Source organism: Gnatocerus cornutus, chromosome 1 (assembly GCF_029298725.1).
Source record: "Gnatocerus cornutus isolate USDA-ARS CGAHR chromosome 1, icGnaCorn1.1, whole genome shotgun sequence".
Taxonomy (NCBI): Eukaryota; Metazoa; Arthropoda; class Insecta; order Coleoptera; family Tenebrionidae; genus Gnatocerus; species Gnatocerus cornutus.
The window spans coordinates 19,486,633-19,509,389 of NC_142233.1; the positions used below are offsets into that span (position 1 = coordinate 19,486,633).

At 34.5% G+C, this 22,757-nt stretch overlaps 6 protein-coding genes across 8 annotated transcripts in view; 2 read left to right on the forward strand and 4 right to left on the reverse strand.

Moving 5' to 3' along the window:
• Positions 1–10,248, reverse strand: part of Fit1 (Fermitin 1) — a 30,425-nt gene extending 20,177 nt beyond the window's left edge. Inside the window, exon 1 of the mRNA XM_088049976.1 lies at positions 9,972–10,248. Coding sequence (XP_087906102.1) covers positions 9,972–10,113 — 142 coding nt within the window. The 5' untranslated portion in view covers positions 10,114–10,248. The remainder of the gene's footprint in view (positions 1–9,971) is intronic.
• Positions 10,249–10,316: 68 nt separating this feature from the next.
• Positions 10,317–12,107, reverse strand: Fntb (Farnesyl transferase beta subunit). 2 transcript variants are annotated; one of them, XM_088049980.1, is made up of 8 exons: positions 11,846–12,107; positions 11,654–11,797; positions 11,494–11,606; positions 11,321–11,446; positions 11,104–11,274; positions 10,920–11,049; positions 10,736–10,865; positions 10,317–10,684 (listed from the first exon to the last, which is right to left on the reverse strand). In XM_088049980.1, the coding sequence occupies exons 1-8, from the start codon at positions 11,969–11,971 to the stop codon at positions 10,371–10,373; spliced, it is 1,254 nt and encodes a 417-aa protein (XP_087906106.1). In that variant the 5' UTR covers positions 11,972–12,107; the 3' UTR covers positions 10,317–10,370. The 2 variants fall into 2 exon arrangements, with proteins under 2 accessions (XP_087906106.1, XP_087906105.1); XM_088049979.1 differs by having other exon boundaries at positions 10,317–10,687; positions 11,846–12,093.
• A 93-nt stretch (positions 12,108–12,200) lies between these two features.
• Srr (Serine racemase) lies at positions 12,201–17,582 on the forward strand. 2 transcript variants are annotated; one of them, XM_088049977.1, is made up of 8 exons: positions 12,201–12,403; positions 14,923–15,132; positions 15,191–15,261; positions 15,315–15,602; positions 15,655–15,817; positions 15,865–16,157; positions 16,212–16,437; positions 17,328–17,582. In XM_088049977.1, the coding sequence occupies exons 1-8, from the start codon at positions 12,353–12,355 to the stop codon at positions 17,460–17,462; spliced, it is 1,437 nt and encodes a 478-aa protein (XP_087906103.1). In that variant the 5' UTR covers positions 12,201–12,352; the 3' UTR covers positions 17,463–17,582. The 2 variants fall into 2 exon arrangements, with proteins under 2 accessions (XP_087906103.1, XP_087906104.1); XM_088049978.1 differs by lacking the exon at positions 12,201–12,403 and adding an exon at positions 12,803–12,900.
• Positions 17,565–18,602, reverse strand: Pcd (pterin-4a-carbinolamine dehydratase). The gene is made up of 3 exons (XM_088049981.1): positions 18,164–18,602; positions 17,993–18,115; positions 17,565–17,891 (listed from the first exon to the last, which is right to left on the reverse strand). Exons 1-3 carry the CDS (start codon positions 18,305–18,307, stop codon positions 17,712–17,714), a joined length of 447 nt encoding a protein of 148 aa, XP_087906107.1. The 5' UTR covers positions 18,308–18,602; the 3' UTR covers positions 17,565–17,711.
• A 1,374-nt stretch (positions 18,603–19,976) lies between these two features.
• LOC148180817 (coiled-coil domain-containing protein 86-like) lies at positions 19,977–20,576 on the forward strand. The gene is made up of 2 exons (XM_088036265.1): positions 19,977–20,139; positions 20,183–20,576. Exons 1-2 carry the CDS (start codon positions 20,078–20,080, stop codon positions 20,547–20,549), a joined length of 429 nt encoding a protein of 142 aa, XP_087892391.1. The 5' UTR covers positions 19,977–20,077; the 3' UTR covers positions 20,550–20,576.
• Mccc2 (methylcrotonyl-CoA carboxylase subunit 2) lies at positions 20,537–22,656 on the reverse strand. Its single transcript, XM_088036253.1, has 6 exons — positions 22,408–22,656; positions 22,054–22,304; positions 21,175–22,004; positions 20,996–21,130; positions 20,735–20,942; positions 20,537–20,680 (listed from the first exon to the last, which is right to left on the reverse strand). The coding sequence occupies exons 1-6, from the start codon at positions 22,516–22,518 to the stop codon at positions 20,563–20,565; spliced, it is 1,653 nt and encodes a 550-aa protein (XP_087892379.1). The 5' UTR covers positions 22,519–22,656; the 3' UTR covers positions 20,537–20,562.
• Positions 22,657–22,757: the final 101 nt, after the last annotated feature.

Consider the following 22,757-nt stretch of genomic DNA (forward strand, 5'->3'; position numbering starts at 1 on the left):
GCGATTTTTGAGTTTTTGCGGAAATATTCGTGAATTCAATTTTTTTTTAACATGACTGTCATACAAATATCTGAGTTTTTATTTTAAATCTAATGCAAATTGTGTTTAAAATTCGCGAAAAAAACGCTGTTTTATCAAGTTAGTTTTCAAAATTATGACAGCGCAGTGGCAAACTACGTTTACACCAAAATTTCACAAGTCACTTCATTCTCTCTTATAAAGGTTAATTATGATTAACACGGGCATGTTGCACTTTATGGACACCAGAAGTCGTTAATTAACATCGACAAAGCGACAATTTTACCACGTAAGACTTTTGTTACAATCTAAAGCGAAGCAAAGGATAGATGTCATTTGTGACACAAGATGTTGACAGATGGGTGTAAACGTAGTTCCCAATTTTGACGTAATGAAATTAGAAACTAACTTGATAGAACAGCATTTTTTCTTCATATTTTGAAGACAATTTGCATTGAATCTAAAATGACAACTGAGATATTTTTAAGACATTTATATTGAAAAAAATTAAATTAGGACTTGATATCACAAACCCTCACAATTAACTAAAAATTACATTTTTAAAGCGTCGCGACGCCAAAACTATCAGTGATAAAAAAACATATTTTTGCGTCAGCTTCTAGAGCTTTGTCAACTGTGAGCGTATGCAAATTTTCGAAATTTTATCTTTAAAATTAAAGACGATTTTGGGGATAGACACAAGTATTGCCGGGACCCTGTATATTTCCACCACTAAACTTGCTTCTAATAACACGCTTTTCACTTCGATTCATTTAATTTTGCAAAATTTCAGCCTCAATTTGGATTCGCATCAAATCGGAACGACCCAAGTCGCGCACATTAAAAATCCCTTGTACATGTTTATCTAACACACTTCTGTTCCATTTCCCTTTGCCGCCATCAAACATCAAATTATGTACTACCATATCCTACAAGCTACCAACTTGTATACGGTGTGACGTTTATTTAAAACAGATGTGTCCGGTCTGTTTTATTTCTATTTCCGAACCGACAAAAAATACATCAGTTCGTGTCAAAATCGACCAACCGCACGTGAGTAGGTTTTCTCAATATTCGTGCCAAGAAAATAACGACTTTCAGAAAAACCAAAGGAAATTGCAATGAGTGGAGAAAATGAAGCGTGAAAAGGTCGTCCAATTAAACCACAGTTTTATGTGGGCGCTTGTTTGACCCAGATTATGATGGCCGGATCTGGTATATGCTAATCTACCTGCGATTGCCGAAATTGATTTGACTCTTGCTTGCGGGAGATAATAATAGTTTATCACAAAACATGGAGATTTTAATTAAGCTGAAAATATTTACGTTTTGTGCTAAATTTTTCCAGGTGAATACACTAATGTTTACTATTTGGGAGGTGAGCAAATATCAACATGAATCAACTTCTAAGTTTACGTAAATGTTGACTTTAGTTTATTTTAATAGACGTCTGCTGGGTATTTTTACTTAATCTGCAATGAATATTAAAATTCTTTTACATATTTTAACGTAATAAACATCCAAAAATATCAAAACGTTGAGATAAGCATTAAGTGTATGCACAATTTTTAACGATGTTGGCAAAGTTTTTCGATCAATTTTAATCGGTATTAGTAATTCCCTAAATTTACTTGTATGTACTGCTTTTAATATATTGTGGGTTTCTTGAAATAAAGACTAGTACCTGAAGACAGCTTCCAGTTCGTATCAATTAAGGACACGAAGAAGAAGATATAAGAACCATAAATCAATTTTATCTAAGATATTTTATCTTGTTTGTTAAAAAAATCACAATGCTACGTCAATAAAAAAAACGTGTTTTATAACACAAAATAATTAAGAAAAGACAATGTAAATGCGAGTTCCTGTAAAAATTACGTCGCAAAAAAAGAAATTGAAGTGAGCTTTAGAATTTGAACCTCTGTATGTCAAAGAATCTCGTTGACAGTTTAGGTGAAACTTAATTAGAATGCAAAAACGTTATCTGTATCACAGGTCTAAATTGTTCCAATTCATTTAAAACTTCAATCACTGCTTAAAATCCGTTTTTTATTTCATCTGTTGATATGATGTTGATGATGGACACAGAATCTTGGACAGAATTGTCATTTGATTGTCAAAGTTTCTAAACCGGGCTTTACGGAGGACGTTTGTTCATAACCAAACTTTTAATTTTTGATTCAATTGTCATTTTGACATTTTAGCAATAATAAAACGACTCCTAAACTCTTCGTCCATGACCAAGTGTTGTAGCGCAAAACCAATTCTGACTTCCTTGTGGCGGCACATCAATTGTTATTGGTGGCATATCGCAGAAATACGTTTTCAAAATTTGTTTGACTTTTGTATTAACGTCAATCATAATGACAATAAAGCTAAGATTACATCAAGACTTTTTGAAATGACAGGAAAGTACTGTCCAAGATTCTGTGTCCACCATAGTATGATGCTCTATCTTTCCATCTTAAATTGACTTTTGGTTTCTGAGATGAATCTTTTATTGATATAAACTCTAAATCACGAGAGACGTTTTTCAAGACGTTTAGACACTTATTTAATGTCTTTTTCCAATTCACAACATCAAAGCAATATGTACTTTACTTAATTTTTAATTTGATGATGTAGCCGCCTTCTCTCGTGATTAAGACTATACAAAGAAATCATTGTTGAAAAGATTATCGATGACAGTTCTGAAATGTCAAACAAATGAGTAACAGGAATACCTATCAAACTCCAAAGCTTGACATTGAATTCCCACAACGTTAATCAAATGACTAACAAAAATATTCATATCAGAATGAATAATATGTAATATGTAGTAATCTTGGTCTTCTTCCTGTTATGAAACTCCTGTCACTGAAAAATACAAATTCTCTGAATCACGTGTCTCGTAATTTTCCTTGATAATAACGTGCAGGAAAAATTCTAAAAAGTCATGTTTCATGCGTTACACATATTTATTCATGCTACTATTGAGACCGGATGAAATTCTTGTGGCAAACCACAGTTTTTATATGTGCACTTAGTTTCCCAATTTAATAATTGTCTCGGTCATTTTTTACTTAAAAAAACAAGTCTTACGCTAATCATAATATCAAATTAAATTTACGCACCAAAAACTAGTAAATGGAAAAATAATGTCCGTGAAGATGCTAAACAGCAAAAAACCACCAACACCGCAATCTTCCGCTGCATTAATTACAACCGGCAACGTTGCCTAGGGAGATTTTTGGTGAGAAAACAGTTGTCAAATTTTTGACATTTCTGAAAATTAAGCAGTGTTTCCGTTAAAAACGTTTCTTTTACAGCCTGTTGGATTGCAAATCAAATGATTCAATAATCAAAAGACTCGGCACAGCCTGAAAGATCGTTTTGTGTAATCAAATTGTCAATTAGGCAGTTAACCTATTTGATTTTATCACCAAAAAGTCACCATCGACGATGTTGCCGGTTGTAAAGTGGTGAAAGAGTGCGGTGTTGGAGGTTTTAAAAAAAAAGCGGACAAAAAATCTTAGACGTCAATCTCATTTAATTGTTGCATGGTGTAAAAACCCCACTTAGAATTTGTAAGCTTACCTTTTTGTATCGTCAATTTTAAGTTATAATTTTTCAATTTCAAAATTTTCGGTATTTCTAATATTGCAAGGAACTGACTGTAGTTCGTACCGCTCTGTACTAAACATACATTCTAATTTTATTCGTTTTAAATACTTCAGTCTTGATAATTCTTAATTGCCAACTTGTCAATACTTTGATGTTTGAAACGTCAGTAATGTCAATGACAGTAAAGCACAGACTACACTCAAATTTTTGAAACGTCAGAAAAATGACGTCTAAGATTTTGTGTCCGCGGCTGTATGTATATATATGTATGCTGAAAAATGAAACTTAGAGCGTCAAATTTGAATATTAATTTTGATATAAATTTGTTTGGAACTTTTCCTGACAATTATTGCCCTATTCTCATTAGGTAATATGTATACATATACAGGGTGATTTTGAAATAGTAGCGAAAAAAAAATCACGGCTTTACAGAAATACGTAAAAGACGTTTTCGATGATTTTTATTAATTTTAAGCTACATATAAAAATTCCAAAATCCGGCGCCACTGATCTGCACAAAATTACTTTAACAACAACGCAGAGCATTTTGTTCGTTAATAATGTAAAGTCCATTTGAATAAATTTGACCTCTAGCTCTAACGCAGTATGAAACGAAATTGTCACTTTGACAGATTTGAGTGGTTCTAAAAAGTTCTCTGCAGTAATTTGATGCATTGGAAATTTTTGGATTTTAAGAAATTCGCTTTTCCTCTGCGTAACATCACTTATTTTATTACTTTAACAAATGATAGTTATTTCTAACGCAAAGACAATAAACCAATAATAATTTTTGACGAATACATTTCACCCAGGTCAGCCCAGGTTTAACTACTATTTTTTGCCACTTGAATCTGTTAGTCTGACAATTTGGGTCCATAGCGTACTGAGTTAGAGCTAGCGGCCAAATTTATTCAAATGGACTTTACCTATGCATAGTAACCATAGTAATCATTGGCGTAGCATGAAAATTGGAATAAATTTCTTTAATTTTTTTCGTAAAACTGAGACAGAAATTTAAAAAACAAAACCTGTCAACTTCCTTCATTTACAATAAGCTGTAATGGATTTTTTTTCCGCCTCCATTTCAAAATCACCCTGTATGTATCCAAAGCCAAATTAAAGGTAAAAAAGGAAACATCCACGAGAACATGAAACTCCCATAATTTTGTTACATTTGGACTTAAGATTACCTTCTAAAAATAAATACTTCCCGTCGTTTAGCACAGAAATATAACCATTCTGCCCTAGATACTTCCTCAGCTTTCCATTTCAATAAATCACCATTAACTCTAACAACCTTATCGTGATTAAATTTATTCGATACGCTACAAATCCAATAGGACAAAGTGAAGCCTGCCCCATAAACAAATCACAACCAATTTATTATTATTATTGAAATGGAAAATATAATTATTCCAATTACACCAAGTCAACACGTGCTTTATGGTGCATTCTCATATGAAAAGTTCGACGAACCCCACTTCAAACAGCTACATAAATTTACGGGCCATATCGTCCAGACGCCAAATTATTTTGCAATTGCCTTATCGTGTCTCCCTTTAAAATGTCACGACTTTAATAAAAAACGTATATTATTGCTGACCGCCTTCCATTTAAAAGATACAGATCTGAGATGCTTTCAAGAATATGGTTTCTCCCCTCTTCCAATTACTGAACAACAATTAAGTCAGCTTATATTACAGATGAATAAGTAAAGTGTGATTTTATCTTTAATAAGCTTATTCGATGTCAGTTTGATTTATGTTTTCCGAAGAGTCATGTTCAGCGGGCTTTACTGAAAGTCGAAAATTGCAAACTGGTATTTTGGTAATTGGATTTTTTTCGAGGTTGGTTAACCGTAAGGGGGCAAAATCCTGCGGTATTTACGGATTCATGTAGGCGACTAGAAAGCACTATGTATTGCCCGTAAACGGAGTGACATAATAATCCAATGATTCTTGCACAACATGCAAATAAGCAAGAACAGAGACGGTTCTGTTTACCGTTAGAATGTTGCTCGCCAACTTTTTAGATGAAGTTTCACAAATGGAATCGATTTTCCGGAAAAGATTCCACAAGCAGAGTTCAAATCACCTCAACGTCTCTCCAATGGCTGCACAAAAACAATAAATGGTTGTAAAAGCAACAATGTGGAAGAAATTTATATAAAAAATATGTAATGTTTGTTTACTGTAATTGTCGATTGTCTGCTATTGTTATGAACGAATGTTCTCAAATTATCTCTATAATTAATTATAATGACCATTTTACTTATCGAACTACACATTATTATTAATTACTGTTGCTTGTTGATGAGACGAGAGATCATTTTTATGTGATTGAATATGATCAGTATGATTAATGATTATCCGGGCACAAGGTTCCGATTCCAAAAATATGCTTGAGTGAAAGGAGGTTTTGAAATTTAAAGTGAGTTGGTAGCTCTAGGTTGACATTTTTGAACTGTTACAACATTTGGCATGACAGACAACGCTACCAACCGTTTTGAACTTTTAAAAAAAATATATTTATACAATATTTATTCGGGGGACTACTAGATGGGTTCATATTAAAAAAAAAAATTCAAATGAAGAAGCAGAAAAATGCTTATCTTAATACACTCTTACATAACGTCCCAGAAACTTTAGAAACGAATAACGGATAAATTTGACATACCTAAAAGGCGATAATACATCACTTTACATTCATGTTTACTTTATCTTTAGGTATGCAATGGAAGCAATAACTTTTGCCCATCAAATCCACAATAGAACGTATTAAAAATATCATTGACGACTAAGGATAAGATTTATTACTCGCAACTGTTACTTGCTCATAAAATATTCAATGTGGAAAGAGAGCTTCTCTCCTTCAAAATCCAAGTTTTATGATTTTTAAATCGTCTTAACATCCAACGCAGCATCCCACGAAAAAAGTAGAATCGATTCAAAATCAATTCAATTCTCATAAAAGCACTTCCATAAATACAAAGAAAATGACATCAACCAATTTCCCAAGAAAACACTCCTTCTGTCAAGCCGAAACCTTTCGCCTTCCGTTTCCGAAATCCGCCCGCAAATCACCTACACCTTTTACGCAACTGTCTTTTTAAACATTTTACCTCATATGGGCTGGGGTTTCCACACCTAAGCTTACGTAATATGCAAAAATATGTTTAATTTAACGATTTGTCTCATGTTCCTTTCAACATAAATAAACTGTTGTCTTTGAATGAACGTGTCTGGAACAAGTTTGCTGCACCTCTGAAAATAGCGCACACGTGCATTCTCCTTCAATTAATTTTGAATTTCTGTAAACAAAGCGCAATGGTCGATTTACTATCGATGGACGACACTCCCGGTCGTTGAGCTAAGGAACTTCTCGTTATGACGTCATCAGTGTCATTGGGACCTGTCTTTCAGGTGAGGTAGGGTGTATTCTTTTATTTAGCTATGTCATGGTCAATCAAGATAGCCTAGGCGACCGTACGACCTTGCTATCCGCACGCTCGCCTACCATCCTATGGGTATATGGCAGCAATGCCGACCATGTAAGGTAACACTGCACGAAATTTCAACACGTTTTAAAGGGGGAAATGTTTATTTTACGAATAAACAGATGTATGATAATGGAAATTCCATTGATTGGTTCAGAGGAATTTGTGGATTGAAAAGTCACGCGGGAATACGGGGCCATCATCATTGTTGGTAAAAACCATATTGTACTACCATGTGAGAGCTTGTGGTGTGGTGAAAGTTGGAACTGCGGTTCCTCAGATTACTATAAAAGGACAATTGTTTAGCGAATGCAGTATAACAAAAGAGAGCTGAAAGGATTTGTTCTAATTGGCGGATATTTATTCAAAATATCCCACATAACACCCACAGGGCATTATTCCAAAGAAGTATAGCCTGAGGATTCAAATATCAGCTTTTGGATTAATAATGAGTTTACAGCGTCTTAATGCTAATTTACTGGAGAAGAATTAGCGCCAATTTATGATAGTTTATGAAAAAATGTATGACTATTTTGCAGCGGCTTCCTTTAAAGTTTTTATGACACTTTTCTATAAATCTGGGCTTACATTTTTAGTGCGTTTATGGCTTTAACTTTCCACAACTCCAAGGATTCCAAATATGACTCTAAATTATGACCCAAATGTTAAAAATGTTTCAAATGTTTACTGAAAACTGACCTTAAATTTTGTAGTTCTCCTCGAATTTTTAAGCAGGTTTATTTTTATAACAAAATTTCACACATATTTACATCCTACTTTTAAAATAAACGCAATTATGGTACACATTGTGGTAAGATTCACATTATTCTCAATAAAAATGTTGACGATATAAATTGAATACGATCTCAAACAAAAATGGTAAAATTCAACTAGCGTTAAAAATCGATTCGTTTTAATAAATACGTCAACAAAGCGGCACAAATTTCGCAACTGTGCAAACGCTTCATCCATTAATTCATTAAAAATCTAAATTCGTCCAACCATGTCATCGTTTTTGATGACCTCATGAACGTTTGTAGCTAATGGCCAGCTATGTTATCATTATCAAGCTATCATTACCAACTTTGTCTTTGTCGTTGAGCCGATTAAATTATTTCGTGCACTTTAACTTTTTTCTTTATTTCATTTGCTCTCAGTCCGAGCATTTATCATGATTATCTTGAAATGTGAGAACATTCCCTCGTGATTTATTTTTACAGTACACAGCTTTTAATCGGTTTAAAAAAAGAAGCTGGTTTCGAGTACGGGTGAGCTTATATACAAAAATTGAAGTTGATGCAATTAAACATTTAATTTATATGTAAATGAGGCGATCGATTCCTGTCGAAGAGCATAATATAAGAAACAGGGTTCGTTGCCACGTTTATTTGTGTATTTATCTTATATTGCAGTTTATGAATTCTGTGATGGTGTGCTATTTGCAGAATTACTAAAACTGAAATCCTGGAGGTTGGATATCAAAAAGCCAAGTTGTTTATGTCAAGTTCAAATATCTGGGTGGATGTAGGATTGGAATGTGAGTCGCATCTCTGCTATGCAAAAAATATTCTCATTCGCCGCAAGGACACGTTATAAAAAAAATTGACAGACATGATATTTTCCGAAAATGCGTTTATTTATAATAGTGAACAAACTGGGTCTAGGTTTTGCTCGAAAAAACATAATTAAAAAGATAAATTATAATAATCTACCTACGTCTTCCTTATTTTATAATAACAAATAAATAAAAATGGCACATGTTCCAATCAAAGTGGAAGTGGCCTTTGAAATTAGTTGGGCGCCCTGTTTAGTTTTTCGTTTAATTTCAATTCATTTTTTGTTGTTTGTATCTATTTTTGATATTTCTATCAATGAGCAAAATTTCAATCTCAAAACAATTGGTAATTTATGATTTATGAAATATGAATATTTTTCCAAAACAGGTGTAATTTAGTGAAATTTTAATCCTTAGCTGAAGGTGTTTACCCACGTTTCGAGTCTTTTGTCATCCTCTCATTAAAAGCAGGTGTTTAATCTGCAAAGGATTTTTCTATTGAAAGAAGATTTACACTTTCTTTAAAATGTTGGGAATTTCCTTCCGTCATTGTGAAAGAGCTTCAAAATCAAATACAGAAGCACCGTTCTTAACTGCTTTTTTTATTATTAAGTTTAGGAAGAATCGAGTTCTAAAGAACTTCAGCCAGTGTTACATAAATTTCGTCACTTTATATGACTTTTTCATTAAAAACCGCTCAAATAAACCGTTCTTTGACTTTTTCACGTTTTATAGCCATTTGCGGTTGGAGGGCAATACAGTCCGTAATAGTTGTGATGTAATTGACAGCTTCCATTACAACCCTGCTTTTATGGCACTGTAACCACAAATGGCTATAAAATTGAAAATTCCAAAAAGTTAAACAACCCAGACAAGTGTTTTTTTTTAGGCAACGTTGCCACTCCATAGGACAAAATAAATTCATGATTTTATATTCATTGCCAAAAGTGAATCATTAAAATAACGATGACTTTGTATCAAATAAAACACAACCATCTGCTACACAACAAAACAATTCTTTACGTCATCGACCTCCACCAATCAAATCGCCTAAACACTTCGCCTACTAGATCATTTTACATTTCCTTTACAGGTTACGACTTATTTTTCCATTTTCCCCAGTAAAATTCATCAATTTCTCCGCAATTGCTTACAGTAAATTCGTCAAAGTTTTTTTCAACCGTCGAGTGCACCGTCAATGTTTATTAATAAAAATTGAACAATGCTCCAACCACATTCCAGAGAGGATTCGCAACAGGTGTATCAACTGTAAAATAAAAAAATCCTTTTTATACTAACCCAAATCCTCGACGAGTCTTAGCATTACTCCTCCAATGTGTAAATCACTCTTTACGCGAAGCTGGCGCTCAGCTTGCAAATCTGTGACTAGAACCCGGAGGTTCCAGGACCCGTCGCCCACTATTTGACCGTTTGCAATCATTATCAGTCACTATCACTGCGACAAGATTAGATAAAACAATATTTAGTTTGTTGATTTAGACATTTTGATTAAAAACAATGCGGTGCGCACAGAACGTGGCCATAACCACCTCCACTCACGTAACAGATCTGACTAACCCTGATTGGTCACTGCTCATGTGTTTATAGAAGATAGGAAGTGTTGCCAACTGAATAAAACCAAAGTTAGTGAAAAACGTATAATGGAATAAAAATCCAAATTTAAAGATTTTACAAGCGTCACGTGCTACTATTGGTATGATTGTTTGGAACATCCAAGTTACTAAAATATATCATAGCTTTGCGGACGAGGTCTGGTCTGATGTTGTATACTGGATGTGTGCACTCCACTTCATTATCTTCAGCTCCCAGAATGTGTACTTCTTGTTTAAAATGCTGCGCTACTGCCAATCCACTCAAGGTGTAAGAAGTGTGATAAATATCCCTATGTTTACCGGGTTTATCCAATAAACCCCCTTGGGGATGTTGACAACACGTTAAAATATACTCCTGAAGCGCTCTTTGGTCAAATAAATGATCACGGACTTGAACACCTTCTAAAATCAAACCAATAAATTAAAGCCATGATAAAAAAATCCTCAAACCTTCAGCTAATAGTGTGTAAATTAACGGAAAAGCAGCCCCTTGCCAAAACGAGTAGCAACCGTCAACCAACTTATTTGTTCGGCCTTGAAAACCACCCTCTAATTTCATTTGTCTGCTCACAGTCCACCTCTGAAAATTTCATAAGCGTTGCCATCTGTCAAACACTAAATTTATTCTCTCTACCATTAATGACGACAAATCGCAGAGATGCCCTTTCCCTAAAATGATAAGAGCAGCTAAACCACAGAAAGCGTAACCACCGTGGGCTTCCATTCCTGGACAACCAGAGAAACCTCCCTCATAAGTTTGACAGCTGCAAGTGAGGTTATGTTCAAAATAACCGCAATGCGAAAATGTCGGCCATTACCTAATTATCCATTCAAAAGTCCCTCTGCATAATTCTTCAGAGAGGACATTAGTAATACTAGCTACAGATAAAGCACAGTAAACGCCTCGAATATCAATTTCTCCATCGCGATGCATGCAGAAAGAACCATCTGATTGTCTTACACTCCATAAAAATTCAAGAAGTTTCTCCCTGAAACCATGTCATTATTCATTGATTTGGTAATGTTGCTAACAACCTGTTAATGATATTATAGGCTTCTTCAGTGCCTAAAATCACCAGGGCATTAACTGCCGCGTAAGTAGCTGCCAAGTGGGGCAAATGTGCAGGTCCACCCCCAAAGCCTCCGTCAGGGCTCTGGCATCTACAATAACCATTAATACTGTTCAAAACCACCCAAAATACACTTACTTTCCTAAAAATTTGGCAACTGCACTTTTAAGTTTTTCATCTACTTTGATCCTCATTAGGGCCAAGGCATGTAAAATCCAATAACACAGCCATGGACGACTCGCGTCTAGTGACTATGAACCCAATTAATGCCAATAATAGAAATAACATTATCAATTACCTGGTAACCAGAAGATAGGTAAATTAAGCAATCCAAAAGATAACATTTGTGATTCTCCTGTAACAACTCCGGTAAATTCCGGTTAACTTTAAGCCTAACACTTAGATCATGGAATTTTTTGAAAACGGCTTCCTCCACTTCAGACTAAAATATAGGTTATGTTAAATGGACGGAGTTGTTAAGAAAGCTTACCTGTTCGAGAGACGTTACAGTTACGACGCCTTCATCGTTAAATCTTTGTTTTTTGATGCTATCAATAGTTCGCAACAGTAGTTCTTTAGCCATGCTTATCGAATACAAAATTAGAATTTTTTTCATACACTAACATAACTTCTATTGGCTACACTGATTCTTGATAATTGGGCAGTTGGTAGTACTTTCTTGTTTAAATAAGTGCGCACTTTCACTCTGATTTATAAACATTATGATTAATTGAGTATGTTTTACGTATTTACTTATTTTATGATTTTATATCAGAGAGTTCAATTTTTTATTCTTTGATTTCAGTTTCTGGGGATTTTCTGTTGAATGTTAATTTAGAATAATTAGCTTTGGAGAGAGTGGCTGTTATCAAGCAGCAAGTGATAATCATTCTCTTAGGAAAGTTAAGGTCAACAAGTTATATTTCTCGAGCATTATTGTCACTTATTTATAAAATTCGTCGTTTGTGGCTGGTTATCAGTAATTAATAGCGAGAAGATGGAAAATTATATTTATTCTAGTGAGAATTCAGAGGATTCAGACAGCTACGTGAGTACTTTTACTATTCTTCTATATCTTTTTTGACATATGCAGGTATTTTCAACTTAGAATTATTAAGTACAACTTCTGTTATTAAACACCTAAGTACTAATTAATTACAATTTAGTCTAAATTGAAAAGTGTGAAACCGGTTGACACCAACAAACATTTTTTTCATGTCCGCATAGTTTCTTTGTTGACAAAATAGATAAAACTTAACAAATGACTTGCGTAGATAACTTGCTATCAATAACAAAATGATAAATTCTGCGACCAAGTGGCTAATTTATCGTTGAAAATGGAAAAATAGAATATAATTTATAGCGACCTTCTGTACGGAAAAATTTCCTATTGCTCCATTAACCCATATTGAAGAAGAGCAATCAATAAATTTTCAATTGATAGTCGAGCATTAATCAGTGAAGTCTCTATCTTTCCATTAAAATATTTTTCTTTTTAAAATGGTTAGACTAAATCCTCACGATAATTATGCTGCCAATCAGTGGGTAAGTGGATGGTTTGGAAATTTTCTGTTACTACAAATATTTATTAACGATTCATAAAAAGTAATGTTTAAAAACTGATTAATTGATGAATGAACTTTGATTAATGTTAGTTTGACCCTAAATTAAAGCATATTTCGTTGTTTACAAGTTTGTTGTTTATCAAATACAAAACGAACAAATATGCAGTTCGTAAAAGTGACAAAATGCATTTTTAATAGTGAAAGTTGGGCATATAACGTGTTTGACATCTTTAAAATAACAGCAGAACGAATAAAATTGATTTTTAACTTTTTTTTACTTATCCACGTACAATTTTTATTACCATAAGCAAAATATTTTTAAAATTTATCAATTTTATGCATAATAAAAAAAGCAGTGAGTAACTAAAGTAGACGTGGGAAAACAAAATTAACAAATTTCGCAGATTAACGAAAAAATAATACAGTTGAACCTCGATTATCCGGATCATAAGAACGATTAGTGTAGAATACGATCTGACAAGCGTGAAAAGAACAGTGGCGTAACCGTCTGTAGTTATTATTGGGGTTATTCGCAAATTTAAACTTTTTTTTTCAGAATGAAATGTTTAGAAATACTAACCTTAATATACAACAAACGAAAGGTGTAAAGTCCGTTTTTTTTTATTAAAAAACCACCAACACCGCACTCTCCCAGCACTTTACAACGGGCAACATCGTCGATGGTGACTTTTTGGTGATAAAATCAAATAGGTTAGCTGCCTAATTGACAATTTGATTACACAAAACGGCCTTTCAGGCTGTGCCGAGTCTTTTCACTATTAAATCCCTTGATTTGCAGTCCAACAGGCTGTAAAAGAAACGTTTTTAACGGAAACACTGCCTAATTTTCAGAAATGTCAAAAATTTGACAACTATTTTCTCACCAGAAATCCCCGTAGGCAACGTTGCCGGTTGTAATGCAGGGGAAGATTGCGGTGTTGGTGGTTTTTAAAAAAAAAAACGAACTTTGGCTCTGATTTTAAAAAGCGATTTAAAACACAGGAAAGTATAAACACAACAAACAAATCAAGAAAACAAAAGCACAACGACGCGACGACTAACAAACAAACAGAAAAATCGCCGATTTCGAATGCACGCCAATGACCATGCCACTTCACCCCCATTTCAAACATGAACTCGTCCGGACTATATTTCGCCTTCTGCGCATCTACCTAAAGTGCGGCTCATTGCTATCAGTCCACTCTGTGTAAATTTTCAAAAAATCTTGGGTGTAAATCAGGCTTTCAATTCTTTAGGGAGAAAATTAGGAGAAAAATGAATGTAGCGATTTTTGAGGTTAACACGTTGTCAAAGTTGAGATTATTAATCAATAATAATGATGATAATGATTTTAATAGAGATTTAACACGTTTTGGCAATGTTATGAAAGACGATTAGCCACGGGCCTCAAACGGTATAGTTACGCCACTGGCTGCTGCCAACTGCAATGAGCTCTGGTATAGTTTGGTGACATCTACAGTCAATACAGAAGAAAAAAACAGTTTTTGTCTTTAATGAATAGTAGTGTTCGCAAAGACCAACAAAAATGCTTGAAATAAATTCTTTTGCAATGAAATCAATCATAATTAAGAAAACTAAAAAATCTAGTGGGAACGATAATTTTGATATGAAAAAAAAGTTGATTATTTAAATTCGGTTTTATATATTTTTAATTAAAAAAATGTTCCATTTTGCCTTAAACGTAGGAAAATCGAGGTTGTACTGTATATGAAAAAACCCAAAGTTTTCGTAAACCAATATACAACTTCGCTTCAGACATTAATCATCCGAACGAAGCCACTAATATGCACCTTATTGTTCTAGTTACATAATACACAATTTTATGAACCACAAATTTTACACTATTCCTTATATTGTTTTAAATCCTTTATTTTTAACAATTGTGTTACTGTTATTACCTATCGCTTCCGTCAAAATTTTAGTATCAGTGTACTAATCACCGTAACTTTTTTGTTTCTCCCAATATGTTTCTTATTTTTAGGACGACATGAAAGAAGCAGGATTTTGTTGCGATCCGAATAACCCTATGGGATGTCGCCACAAAGAACTCAATGGCACCCATTGCACAAAAGGCTCCAAAATAATCGATGATCCCAGTTGTAACCCAGAACAACCCCTAAAGGTCACTTTTGAGGAAATTACTTCAGCCGCTTACAAAATAAAAACGGGGATACAAAATACATCTTGCGAGGTAAGGAAAAAGATAAATAATAACAGATAAGAAGATGAAACACGACTACTTCTTGCAGAAATCTCACATGTCTAGTTTAACGGGCATGGATATTTATCTCAAAAAGGATTTTCTGCAACATACTGGAAGGTAACTAGGAAGAGCACTATTCTAATGAATCAAAAGAAACTAATATGTGGTAGTTTTAAGGAGAGGGGAGCAAGGTACGCAATGATGATGTTATCTCCTGAAAGAAGACAAAAAGGAGTCATTGCCGCATCTTTGGGTAACCACGCTCAAGCGGTTTGTTACCATGGACACCTCCTGGGGATTCCAGTAACTGTCGTCATGCCCATCATTGCACCCATTATGAAAATACAAAAATGCAAAGATTACAACGCCAATGTTATCATGGAAGGAAGGGACATGGCAGAAGCGAAAAAAATCGCCATTAAAATGGCAAAAGAAAAAGGGTTCACTTACATTAACGGGTTCGAAAGTTCAAAGTTTCGACATCTTTCTGTTACCTCCTGGCCTTTCTAGATATGACCATCCTCAAATCATAGCCGGACAAGGAACCATTGCTTTGGAAATCATGGAGCAAGTAAACGACATTGATGCTATTGTTGTTCCAACTGGAGGAGGCGGACTACTTGCTGGAGTAGCGGTGGCTGTCAAAACTTTAAATCCAAACATAAAAATTATCGTAATAATTACTCATAACTCCTACTGTAAATAAAAGCAACATTTTAGGGGGTTGAATCAGAAAGATGTGCGAGTTATTCAATGGCCATGCAAGCAGAAAAACCTGTATCCACAGTAATAGAAGGCACCCTCGCAGATGGTTTGGCTGTCCCAATGGTCGGATACAATGCATGGGAAACTTCAAAAGCATTAGTGGACAAAATGGTCGTGGTTAAAGAGGAATGGATTGCCGTTGCAATTTTGAGAATGGTGGAATTGGAAAAGTGCGTCGTGGAAGGAGCGGGCGCAGTCGGATTAGCTGCTATTCTAGCAGGACAGTTGGATGAATACAAAGGAAAAAGGTAAGTAAAAGACGAATCAAAATAAAATTTGTCGTTTTGACTGTTTTTTTTTAGAATCGTGTTAATTCTTAGCGGCGGAAACATTGACACGACGATTTTAGGGAGATGTTTAGAAAGAGGATTGGCAGCCGATGGAAGACTGGTGAAGTTCAAAGTCACGGTCAGCGATAGACCTGGAGGAATTTCAGAGTTATGCAAAGTTATTGGCTCAATTGGGGTCTCTATAAAGGATGTCATACACGAGAGGGCTTGGGTGGCTTCCGATGTTTTCAGTGTGGAGGTAAGAAAAGGGGCCAAAAGTCAAAGTCTTGTCCTGATTGTGCATGTGTGTCATGGTCAGCAAATATCCGCGTCACATACACTCCCGTTCAAAAGTATTTGCCCACCTACGTTTTTTTTAGTAACTTCAAATAATTTCTTTCTTCCGCTTTTGTTTTCATGTTTATATACTTCATTGATGCCAACAGCAATTTTTTTCTTTTTTTGATATTTGAGTAAACATCAATTTTTTTATTTTTTTAATGTACTTTTAGAAATTTTGAAAAAGGGTTTGTCTTACATATTTTCACAATTCATCAGCCCATAAATGCAAAAACCAAAGTGTTGATTGATGTTTCCTGTTTTTTTAATAAAGTGAAGGTCTTTCACAACAAAACTTCTTTAATTTGTGGTTGCGGAAGTTTATTGTTCTCCAAATTAGTGACAGTTTTTTTAAGTGAGCAAATACTTTTGAGCGGTAGTGTATATAGAACAACCTTCTTTTTGCATTTTGACGATGCAAAATGTTACTAAAGTGCAGCTCATTCCTATCAGTCCACTCTCCCGTGTAAATCAGGCTTTCAATTCCTTAAGGAGAAAATTAGGGGAAAATTGAATGTAGCAATTTTTGAGGTTAACACGTTGTCAAAGTTGAGTGTATTAATCAATAACTAATTAAAAATTGGTTGCAAAAGAATGATTTTAATAGAGATTTAACAAGTTTTGGCAATGGTGTGTAAGATGATTAGCTTCTACGCATGCCACAGTTGCGTCAAAGTCAAACGCTTTTGCTGCCAATTGTTATTGATAAAAATCGCTAAGATTTGTTGCCAACTTAACTTTTTAATGAGTGGATCGATAGTAAAGAGCTCTGTTAGAAATGAGGATAACTAAATATATATTTTTCTACAGGTAAAAGTCGTGTGCGAAACTCGAGACTACACACACAGTTTGGAATTACGAGATCTTCTCTTCAATAAATATAAAAAAGTAAAATTCGAAAATCTTCCTGAGAACTTGGCCGTCTCTACACTTAGTGAGAACTGATGTAGGTTTGCATAGTGACCTGAATCTTGTGATATCTCTTGTTAGTGATAAGATACTTTCACTCAACTCTTTGCATTACAAAATACTCAACAATGAATAAAATATTGCTTGACACATTTATTAGATACCTAAAATAAAAACAAAAACATCATACTTCCACATATTAACAAAATGTTAGAAAATTGGTCTCTTCAGTTCCAGTTACTGCGGTAAAGTTTTATGGTGGTGTAAACTTTTGTTTATCTATACCTACTTAAGTAGACCAGCAGCCTTCTCCATGAAATTGGCAAGTTTGACGTCTCTACCACTCAATCCGTTTACATCATGGGAAGATAAAGTAACTTGCACTTTATTGTAGACGTTAAACCATTCAGGATGGTGGTCCATTTTTTCGGCCAGAAGAGCCACACGTGTCATAAAGGAAAATGCCTAAAAGACAAACATAACCTCAATGAGTTATCAAATCGTACCCACACCAGACACCAGAGTGCGCCAGCGTCAACAGTCCGTGTACAATCAGCTTTACTTACCTCATTAAAATTCTTAAACAAAAATTCCTTGTAAATGGCATCCCTGTTGTTAACAATCGTCCAGCCATTCTTTAGTAATGGCTCCAGATCTGATTTCCGCTGTTCTTCTGTTAGTTTTCCTGCCTGCAATAAATCAATGCTTTTAATCAAAGACGAAAAATGCAGTCTTACCATTTTCTTTGGTTCTTTAGGGGAAGCGAACTGGTCAGCAGTCAAGGTTATATTGCGGAGATTGTGGTGGAATGAGTGAAAGTCGTTATCGAGAACTGTTCTTGCGGAACGCACAGCCGCAAGACGGGAAATCATGAAACTCATATTGTTGTTATTTCGGTGTTTTTGACTGAATTATTATGGCGAATACTTGTTATCACTTGTGTAAGAAGTGATAATTGTTAAAAAATAACCATTATTATAAATTAGCGGGTCAGAAGTCAATTTGCACAAAGCCGTCACTACGTTGCTTATTTTAAATTCTCAACACAAAGGGGGTCAACAATATTTTTTATCTTTTACAACATTATTTATTTTAAAACACTTTGTAAGTGTTTCAAATGTCTCATTTTATGTCGTATGCTAGAGCGAGACGATGATTAAAATATAGTTGGCAACATTGGCGACTTGTCATAATGGAGTGAGGGCACTACCGCCTGTAAAGTATGCAACCTTCCACTATGGAGGATCAACAATCCGTGCCGGTCCATTTAAATACCATTGAAAGCGTTGTTTAGATGGAGTATTTAATTATTTTTGACAGTGTTTTTACTATGGTTGGGTTGAAACCTTTTAATATGTATTATCTATACTGCCATTGAGTAGTATTTGTTTATTTTAGGACACTTTTGGCGTAATTAGTGGTCCAAAAACGCCAACGAATGACGACTTTCCAATTTGATACTTTAAAAATCGCAAAAAAGTTTTTTTTTTTTTAATATTAATCTTTAAATTTGATCGTTAATTACACTGTGTAACAAAAGTTTAGAAAAGTCATATTTGTCTGATTTTTTTGTTAATTAGCTTTCTTTTAAAGAATATAAATATCATTTGTGTGAGTTGTCCCCAAGGAAAATTATAAATTCATTTGTTTCTCGCTTTGGAAAATTAACAATTATATTCATAAAATAATACAAAAGTGTTAAAAATACAATAAACTATAAAATAAAATGCGGTTTTACGTTAAAAGTTCAAAATATAATATTTGTTTTTTTCCTTTTTGCTAGCAAATGAAAAATAACAGCAACCCAAAATAGCAGTTACTGAAATGATCTTGAAGTTCTAAAGACACTGGTATTTGTAAATGTTATTGTCTTCAAAGACTCACGAATACCATGTCTTTAAACTCGAAGGGCAATTTTTACAAAAAAAAATATTTAACCCTTGACATAGTGAATTTGGAGATTTTAATGCCGAAATAGACTTTATACGCTTTCCAGAATTTCAAAATTATTTTGAGTTTATTTTATTTAATTGTCATATAACACTCCCTTATGTAGATAAATAGATCCGCAAATAATTCACATCTTTTGTGGAAACTTTTTAATTCGCAAACAGCGAAAACAAAAATTTTTGAAAATATTTTTTTTCTCTTAATATAACGACATTTCGACAAAACCAATGATAACATGTCAAAAAGTTTTTGTTGTTACATAGTGTTATTAATAATTAAATAGTATTATTATTTTGTTCATTTCTGCTACATACATGATTTTGTTTATTTTTTAGTTCGCATAAAATTATACTTAATGGAATCTCAAAATTTAAAGATTTTGGTTGCCAATTCTTATTAATTAATGTATTACTGCTTAAAAAAACTTATGTATGTAATAAAATAAAAATTGGGAATTTTTCGTTAAGGCAATACATTTTAAGAAGTTGTAATCCAACTACAATACAAAAAATAATTACTGCATCTAAACCAACGCTTTCAATGGTATTTAAATAGACCGGCACGGTTTGTTGATCCTCCATAGTGGAAGGTTGCATACTTTACAGGCGGTAGTGCCCGCACTCCATCTGACATGTTTTGAGGTTAAAACAGCTAACCTCAACAAGTATCAACACACGTGAAAATCCACATAAAACATAAAAATGAGAGTTAACAAGAGCAGGAAGGTAGAAAACGTTAAAACGGCGCCCCAAGATGCGAAAAAGTGAGATTTTCATTATTGTATTGCTTCAATAACAAAATTATAGATTACAGAAGTCCACTGGAGCCCCAGAAATCGCCAGAGGAAAGCCAAAGTCTGGACGTTTTTGGAAAAATGAGAAGAAAAAGTTTTCGTCGATTATTAAAACCAAAGGAATTAGAAACTCTTTTGAAAAGAAGCAAGCTCTAAGGAAAGAACTCCAAAGAATAAAAGAAGCAAGTAGAGCTGTCCTGGCAGAAAAAGAAGAAGTCAAAGAACAGAAAAAACAACGCCGAAGAGATAATTTGAAGCGACAAGAAGAAAACAGGAAAAAATCTGAAGTAGTTCAAGTTATAACTAATACAAGTAAGATTAAGAAAATGAAAAAGAAACAGCTTAGGTGTATTGAGAAGAGAGATACTACTGATAAGTAATTTTATTAAATGTTTACATGCGGAAAACTCCATATTGTGTTTTTTCTGGGGAGGTATTTAGAGCTGTTGCTAGGCTCAAACCTAAAATTTTTCTGGTGTCTTTGGGGTCTATGATACCATCATCCCACAATCTAAAAAGTGTTTTAGTTGTTACTTCTGTTTTATGTTTGGCTAGTAATACCAACCTAGCGCTGCTAAAATACGGTGAACCCTCTTGTTCAAACTTTTCAACGATGGGTGCTTCGAATTCGTCTTTTTCTTTTTCTGTCATTTGTTTGCCCTTGCTAAACACTTGAGAGAGTACACCAGCAGCTTGACGGCCACCCATTACAGAAATGCGAGCGTTGGGCCACATATATAGGAATCTTGGAGAGTAAGCGCGACCACACATGCCTTTAAAAAATAATTCCAAGATCTTTTTTTTTCAATGCAAATATACCAGTTACCATAATTGCCAGCTCCATATGAACCTCCAATTATGAGGGTGAGTTTAGGCACTTTGGCACAAGCCACAGCAGTCACTAGTTTGGCTCCATGTTTCGCGATGCCTCCCATCTCCGCCTGGCGACCCACCATGAAACCTAAGCTCATATTTTAGAGTTTGAGGAAAAAATGGTCAACAAACCTGTAATGTTTTGTAAGAAGACTAACGGAATGTTTCTTTGGGTGCAGAGTTGCACAAAATGCGCCCCTTTCATTGCACTTTCGGAAAATAGTACTCCATTATTTCCAATCACACCGACTTTCTTTCCGTATAATGAAGCAAAACCGCAAACTAACGTCTCGCCATACTTCTTCTTGAATTCGTCCAACCGCGACCCATCGAAAATCCTAGCGATCACCTCTCTGACATCAAATGGTTTCTGCAAATCTTGACTGACAATTCCGTAAAGGTCTTCACTGCTGTACAGTGGAGATTCAAACTCTTCGTCAAAATTTTCAACATGTTTGCTATTGAGATTCTTAATTATTTGTCGCGCCAAGTACAACGCGTGCTCATCATTGAGAGCAAAATGATCAGTAACTCCTGAAGTGGAACAGTGGAGTTCAGCGCCTCCTAAATCTTCATCAGTGACTTCTTCTCCTGTTGCCATTTTAACCAAAGGAGGTCCTCCCAGGAAAATTGTTCCTTGTTGCTTAACAATTATGCTTTCATCTGCCATAGCAGGAACGTATGCTCCCCCTGCAGTACATGAACCTAAGACTAACGCAATTTGAGCAATTCCTGCAGATGATAAGTTGGCTTGATTGTAGAAAATGCGCCCAAAATGGTTTTTGTCAGCAAAAATTTCTGACTGATTTGGTAAATTAGCACCTCCACTATCAACGAGATAAATACAAGGCAGACTATTCTCTTTGGCAATTTCTTGGGCTCGTAAATGCTTTTTAACAGTCATAGGGTAGTAAGTACCTCCTTTAACAGTAGCATCATTGGCTACAATCATGCATTCACGTCTGAAAATACAGAAAAAGAATAAAAATTGTATTTAAATTGCATCAATACCCGTGAATTTTTCCGATTCCTGTTACTATGCCAGATGCGTTTATACCACCACCATACATGTTGTAAGCTGCAAGAGCTGATAACTCCAAAAATGCGGTGTTTTTATCCAAGAGCAAATCAATCCTGTCCCTCGCAAGAAGTTTTCCTTTAGATACATGCTTCTTAACAGCTTTTTCTGGACCTCCTTTTCGTATCTCGTTGGTTCTTTCATGAAGAGTGCTCACCAATTCTTTCATTTGAGCCTCATTGTCCTGAAACATTTGAATTTCGCGCCGTCAGATCAGGTCAGGTCAAGCAAGTTGTACAACAAAAGTGTCCAATAAGCACTAGATTTTAGGTATGAAAAATAATTACAATGAATTGTTGCGACTGAAAGTCGATTTTCGTTTTAATAACGTTGTTGCTGTCGGAGTGGAACAATTTCAAAAGCCTCCTGTTACACAGAATTTTGGATTTGGAGAACATGACCACTTTCTCTAGAGATCCGAACCTGTAATATCACAGCAAAAAAATGAAATGAACGATTGCGTTATCAGTGATGTAAATTAAGATAATCTTCGACCTCTTTGAATAAATTCGAGGTCACTGTAAATAAGTTTTAGTAATTTTAGTTCAACTGAAAGACAAGTTGGTATTAAAATTCCAGGACAATAAATTAGATCTCAGTTTTCCTTTTTTTTTGAAAGATTAATTGATATTTTACA

Bases quoted from the DNA above. Each gene is read 5' to 3' on its own strand.
- Pcd (XM_088049981.1), bottom strand. From the start codon at position 18,307: ATGAGTTTCATGATTTCCCGTCTTGCGGCTGTGCGTTCCGCAAGAACA. The intron at 18,116-18,163 runs GTAAGACTGCAT...GATTTATTGCAG, and splicing joins CTAAAGAACCAAAGAAAATG to GCAGGAAAACTAACAGAAGA. The intron at 17,892-17,992 runs GTAAGTAAAGCT...TTTGTCTTTTAG, and splicing joins TGTTTAAGAATTTTAATGAG to GCATTTTCCTTTATGACACG.
- LOC148180817 (XM_088036265.1), top strand. From the start codon at position 20,078: ATGAGAGTTAACAAGAGCAGGAAGGTAGAAAACGTTAAAACGGCGCCC. The intron at 20,140-20,182 runs GTGAGATTTTCA...ACAAAATTATAG, and splicing joins GCGCCCCAAGATGCGAAAAA to ATTACAGAAGTCCACTGGAG.
- Fntb (XM_088049979.1), bottom strand. From the start codon at position 11,971: ATGAAAAAAATTCTAATTTTGTATTCGATAAGCATGGCTAAAGAACTA. The intron at 11,447-11,493 runs GTAAGTGTATTT...TGGTTATTGTAG, and splicing joins GTTGCCAAATTTTTAGGAAA to ATGCCAGAGCCCTGACGGAG. The intron at 11,275-11,320 runs GTTGTTAGCAAC...ACATGGTTTCAG, and splicing joins GCCTATAATATCATTAACAG to GGAGAAACTTCTTGAATTTT.
- Mccc2 (XM_088036253.1), bottom strand. From the start codon at position 22,518: ATGTTCTCCAAATCCAAAATTCTGTGTAACAGGAGGCTTTTGAAATTG. The intron at 22,005-22,053 runs GTATTGATGCAA...CTGTATTTTCAG, and splicing joins GGAATCGGAAAAATTCACGG to ACGTGAATGCATGATTGTAG. The intron at 21,131-21,174 runs GTTTGTTGACCA...ATATGAGCTTAG, and splicing joins CTTCTTACAAAACATTACAG to GTTTCATGGTGGGTCGCCAG.
- Srr (XM_088049977.1), top strand. From the start codon at position 12,353: ATGGAAAATTATATTTATTCTAGTGAGAATTCAGAGGATTCAGACAGC. The intron at 12,404-14,922 runs GTGAGTACTTTT...TCTTATTTTTAG, and splicing joins CAGAGGATTCAGACAGCTAC to GACGACATGAAAGAAGCAGG. The intron at 15,603-15,654 runs GTTCGAAAGTTC...TGGCCTTTCTAG, and splicing joins GGGTTCACTTACATTAACGG to ATATGACCATCCTCAAATCA.